This window comes from Apodemus sylvaticus, chromosome 6 (assembly GCF_947179515.1).
Source record: "Apodemus sylvaticus chromosome 6, mApoSyl1.1, whole genome shotgun sequence".
NCBI classification, from domain to species: Eukaryota; Metazoa; Chordata; class Mammalia; order Rodentia; family Muridae; genus Apodemus; species Apodemus sylvaticus.
In genome coordinates, this window is record NC_067477.1 from 101,445,918 (window position 1) to 101,451,917 (window position 6,000).

Consider the following 6,000-nt stretch of genomic DNA (forward strand, 5'->3'; position numbering starts at 1 on the left):
TCAGAACTCCCTGATTGCCTGGTCTGGCTGGCTCGTGGGCTCCACGGATATTCCCTGACTCCGTCCCTCTCCTAGCTCTGGGGTTACGGATTATGTGTGACCACACCACTTTTACATGGGTGCCTGGAACTGAGCTAAAGACACAGTTAGTGCTTTACCCGAGACTTCTCTAAAGCCTGTCCCTCTTCCTGGCAGGTGTCTGACAGCTCTGTGGCCATTGTGCCTTCCCAGTACATCTGTGCCCCAGACAGTAAGCATACGTTCCTGGCAGCTCCCGCCCAGCTCCTGCTGGAGAAGTTCCTCCAATACCATAGCCACCGCTTCTTCCCGCTGTCTCTGAAGAACCACAGCCACCCCGTGTTGTCCGTAGACTGTTACCTTAACCTGGGACCTCAGGTAACGCAGCTTAGAATCCACAAAACAGGTGGCCTAATATCAGGATTTTGAATAATCATAATTGAATCAAGGAATCCATGGAAATTGGCCTGGGACTCCACGGGTCATGGGAATTTAGTGTGCTCACACCCCCTGCATAATCTGCTGTTACACTGACATTACTCATGAATCCTCCTGTACACTTGGAATCACCTCAAGATGACATATCCATCACAGCCTATGTGTTCTGGACGTAGTTGTACCACAATGTTTAATGAAACAAGGACACAGAAACTGTACACGCTCAATACAGATTCAACTCTTCAAATACTTTTTGCCTGTGGTTGACTGGGTCTGTGGCTATGGATGGAACATGTGTGTCCTCACACTGACCTGTGCTCAAGCCTTTATCTCAGATGCTCGCCCTGCTTGACCTCTGCCAGAACTGAGGCACTGGGTGCTCTGTTAGTCAAATAGTATTTAGGAACCAAACCCAATTCTGATGGCAAGGGGTTCCTGATTCAAATCAACTTATGGATATGATACATTGGAACAAACCTCCCAGAACCTGTTTTTAAAGGATGTGATTTGGAAACATGCTGGGTATCTCTATCCCAAGCCCTGACCCCTGACCCCCGACCTACTTCAGCCTGACCAAGCACCAGGTACTTGCTAGATCTTAGTCCCACTATGACCCTCGTACTTCCTGGAAGGTAATGCTTCTCCTGGACTCCCTCTCTTTCAGATCTCTGTTTGTTACGTGAGCTCCAGGCCCCACTCCCTAAACATCAGCTGCTCCGACATGGTGTTCAGCGGGCTCCTGCTGTACCTCTGCGACTCTTTTGTGGGGGCTAACTTCTTGAAGAAGTTCCGTTTTCTGAAAGGTACTATATACTCCTAGCCTGGACCTGGATTTGGTTGGCCACTGTCCCCTGGTATCTCTGATGACAGAACCTTAGGCCTGGTACTTTTTGGCCAGTGGGTAAACTGAAGCTCGGAGAGGGAGCTCAACGGCCTCAACTCTCAAAGTGTCAGAAAGCTGGGTCTGAACCCCCAGTTCATTCTCTCATATCTGTCCAGTAGAAAAAAAGACATTTTCTTTTGGAGGAATGGTAGGCATTTCTTATTTCTCTATTCTTCTCCTCCCCACCCCGGGCCCCTGACCACGTCCTTTGTGTTGGTGCCTGGGGCCCATCAGGGGCTTCTTCGAGGTACAGAGCACCATGTGACCTCCTTCAGTTCTTCTCCAGCCTTTCTCCTTTTCTTACTAGCGGTTGACACTGGAAATGGCTTGGAAACAAGTTCTTGTCCCCCTGTGACCCCAGGCCTGCTCCATTCCCCTGCTGGCGGTCCTAGTACCCTGCCTGCTCCCCTTGCTCTCCTTCTTTGAATTAGCAAGAGTAGGGGGTCAAGGCTCTGCTCTCGGGAACAGTCCCCTAACAACTTGTCTAGCTTGTTACCTGGGGCTCAGGCTATGAGCCTAGGTTAGCTAGGAATGTCCCCCCCCCCCAATGGTAAACTTACTTAAAATGTTGAGGTAGGGAATTCTGGACTTAAAAAAAAAACCCTTGCTTATTCAGAACTTTGTGTCAGCAATGTGATGTCTCAGTGTGAAAAGTTTGGACACTCCTGCCAGGCCTAAAAGGATGATTAAACACATGAATGGAGGGAGGAAGAGGCCGAACAGAGCCTGGCAGATGGATGGATTGTTGCAGGCCAGGAGCTATGCGGATGGAGAATTCCTATGGCTGGGCGTGTGACAAAGGTGGGCCCAAGGCCCACGACTGGGAAACAGGGCTGAACTGAGATAGACAGCAGCCTGAAAGCCTGAGGCTGGAGCTGAGAGGGCTTGGTTTGGGATCAAGCCCCCATTTCTCCTCCCCTTCTTTCTATCTCTGCTTCTCCTTTTCTGCTCCCATCCTGTCATCCCAGTAAACCTGCCTACCGTCGATGTTGCTGATATTATATGTTGCTCAGAAAGGAGCAGAGGACACTGGGCATTCCCATCCAGCTGTTTGGTTATTATGAGTAGGGTCCCTGCGAGGCTCTCCTGGGGGGAACTCACCACTTTCTCTCCTTGCCTCTCTTGATGCCCTGTCAAGGAGCCACCTTGTGTGTGATCTGCCAAGACCGGAACTCACTTCGCCAGACGGTGGTTCGCCTGGAGCTAGAAGATGAGTGGCAGTTCCGGCTGCGGGATGAGTTCCAGACAGCCAATGCCAAGGAAGACAGGCCGCTCTTCTTCCTCACTGCACGGCACATCTGAGACACGGACCCTGGCAGAGCTCCTGAGAGTGTGAGGTCATCAGGATCCACCTGCCTCCGAGGCTAGTGAAGGTCCCAGACCAAGGGGTATAAGAACTCCAGCACACCCAGAGATGGCCATACACAGCCTCTTGAGACGCATGTCACAAGGTCCTGTGGCAGATAATGACTTAGAGCCATGGATGTGAGTCCTCGATAGGCAGGACTGAAAACCAAAGATTCCTGTGTTCTGGGCTGGACCACACGCCCTGAGCTATCTTGAAGTCCGTTATATGCAGAATGAAGTCTTGCTATGTCTGCTGTCGTACATATGCTTCCATGGACAAACTTGACTTGCTCTAGAGGATCTTGGGTTATCATGTCACTGTGCCTGTGACTATGATTTCATGAAGTAGGCTTCCTACGACTCCCTACAGAGAAATATTCCAAAGGAACACTTTAACTGTAAAGGCCAGAGACAGGAAAACAAAAGAGTAGATCATTTTAATAAGAATTATTTAATCTTAAGTTTTCTTGTAAGGAGCTAGCCCAAAGGCATCAAATTTAATATGATAAAAATGAATTGCTTTACCTTAGAAACAATGTGACTCTATTAAAATAGTATGAGGTAAATACCCTACCTCTTATAAAGGGCAAAATGGAAAAGACATTTTCTTACAAACCAAAAGGGCTTTGGGGAGGAAATTAGGGTTATAGCTGGGGACTGAAGAGTTGCCTTCCAAAGGAAAGAGGACCAAATTACTTACATGATAAAAAATAAGAAAGACCAAAGTGATACAGGGGACAATGAAGAGGGCTGGAGCAATGGCTCAGCTGTGGAAGTGTATACTGTTCAATCCTGGGGACTGTAAGTGTGTGCAGTTCAATCCTGGGGACTGTAGTATGTGCAGTTCAATCCTGGGGACTGTAGTGTATGCAGTTCAATCCTGGGGACTGTAAGTGTGTGCAGTTCAATCCTGGGGACTGTAGTGTGTGCAGTTCAATCCTGGGGACTGTAGTGTGTGCAGTTCAATCCTGGGGACTGTAGTGTGTGCAGTTCAATCCTGGGGACTGTAAGTGTGTGCAGTTCAATCCTGGGGACTGTAAGTGTGTGCAGTTCAATCCTGGGGACTGTAGTGTGTGCAGTTCAATCCTGGGGACTGTAGTGTATGCAGTTCAATCCTGGGGACTGTAAGTGTGTGCAGTTCAATCCTGGGGACTGTAGTGTATGCAGTTCAATCCTGGGGACTGTAAGTGTGTGCAGTTCAATCCTGGGGACTGTAGTGTGTGCAGTTCAATCCTGGGGACTGTAGTGTGTGCAGTTCAATCCTGGGGACTGTAGTGTATGCAGTTCAATCCTGGGGACTGTAGTGTGTGCAGTTCAATCCTGGGGATTGTAGTGTATGCAGTTCAATCCTGGGGACTGTAAGGGTGTGCAGTTCAATCCTGGGGACTGTAGTGTATGCAGTTCAATCCTGGGGACTGTAGTGTGTGCAGTTCAAACCTGGGGACTGTAGTGTGTGCAGTTCAATCCTGGGGACTGTAGTGTGTGCAATTCAATGCTGGGGACTGGAATTTGGATCCCACCACACACATAAAAAGCCACATATTCTGCAAAAGCCTATAATTCCAGCCCAGAGAGATTTGATGCTTTCTTCTGTCCTCTGTGTATGCTCAGGCAAGTGTGCACGTGCGCATGCATGCGTGCGCAAACACACACACACACACACACACATACACACACACAGATGCATGCACAAGCACACACACACACACACACACACAATCTTAAAAAAACACACAACAAACCAGATTTATAATTTATTGAAGTTCACTTTTTAGTGAGACCAACCTGTGTTTTCTTATTCATCTTAGTTCATTTAGGGATAGTCTGAGCTTCCCAGAAAATGTGGCACCAGAGAGAAACAAGCCGGCATGTGTTAGTTACCACGACGGTATTTAAATCAACACCCCAGCATGCAACACCCTAGCAACACCTGGCCTGCTGGTGTCTGGTTTATGTGAATCCTTGAATGACTCTCCTCGTTTGAAAGATGAACAGATTAGAACACAGTACAGACTATGGGAAAGAAGCAGAAACACAATTCAAACGGCTATCTTCTGCAGCCCACAGTCCGGCTCCATCCCAGACGGCAGTGCGTCAGGAGCTAAGGGAAACACTGAGATTGCTGAAAAGTTAATCAGGACACAGTCCCCTGTGCACACCTAGACATGGCTCAGCACTGTGCGTGGTGACAGTTCAAGGAGAAACCTGTCCAAATCGATGCCAAAGAGTTACTGCCAACCTTTTTCCCCAAGGAAAAAAAAACTATTTACATCCATGTTTATAAAACAATCGTTTGTGAATGTCATGATCCTGTTTTGTAACAAAAACTGATCTCTTCTCGTTCAGTTGTCGTCTGTAAATAGCGGCTCCTATGCCATTCTCCCTGCTTTATTAGTTAATTTAAATGGACACTCTTATGTTCCAGTCTTATAAATAAACGTATAGTGCACTTCTTGTTTGTGTGGCGGGTACGGATTGTATTGTCTGGAGCAAACAGAGTTTGGCCAGTGATCTCCCAGGGCTGCCCGTTTAACATCTCATGGCACGACGGTGCAGTAGAGAGCACTAAAGACACAGTCTCAAGGTGGAAGGTAAGGGTCAGCGGGATTAGTTACCTTGCTTTTGCCTTAATATTGTACTCAAGCACAAAGCAGTTTAGAGCAGTGGTTATCAACCTGTGGGTCGTGACCCTCAGCTATCCTGCATATTAGATTCCTCCATTTTGATTCCTAACAGTAGCAAAATTACAGTTATGAGATAACAAAATTATTTTATGGTTTCGGGGTATGGGGGGTGTGTCACCACAGCATGAAGAACTGTGTTAAAGGGTCGCAGCACCGGGAAGGTTGAGAGCCACCGAACTAGGATAAAGAGGGCATGTCTAGCCTCCACAGTCATTTGAAGCACACAGGTAAAGCAGCTGAACAAGATAAGGAAACAGGAACAGCAGAAATTAACACAATAAAGACCCTGAACAAGATTCAGGAGATGCCGTGTAGTGGGAGGAAGAGGAGAGCCGTGTGGAGATGGACATAGGGAGCCGCAGGTAAGGTAGGGACTGGGAGGGGAGGAGAGATGGGGTTAGGGGTCGGGATGTAAGTGAGTAGTGTATAAATAAGTGAGTAAAATTATAAAAAATCGGAAAGAAGTGAGGTGATAATGTATCCAAAACATAAAGCTCGGAGGAAAATTAAATGCCTCCGTGGGCAGTTACCTGAGGTGATGACCACAGTGCTTTGCAGACATGGCGACACTGCTACAAGTCAGCTAAGGCAGGAACTGTTAGAAGTACAAAATTGCCTGCTAATAGGCGG

General features: G+C 47.7%; 1 protein-coding gene across 1 annotated transcript in view; it reads left to right on the forward strand.

Moving 5' to 3' along the window:
- Nucleotides 1-5,140, forward strand: part of Greb1 (growth regulating estrogen receptor binding 1) — an 89,843-nt gene extending 84,703 nt beyond the window's left edge. Inside the window, exons 31-33 of the mRNA XM_052186085.1 lie at nucleotides 196-396; nucleotides 1,121-1,259; nucleotides 2,478-5,140. Of these exons, the coding sequence (XP_052042045.1) occupies nucleotides 196-396; nucleotides 1,121-1,259; nucleotides 2,478-2,641 (504 nt within the window). The 3' untranslated portion in view covers nucleotides 2,642-5,140. The remainder of the gene's footprint in view (nucleotides 1-195; nucleotides 397-1,120; nucleotides 1,260-2,477) is intronic.
- Nucleotides 5,141-6,000: the final 860 nt, after the last annotated feature.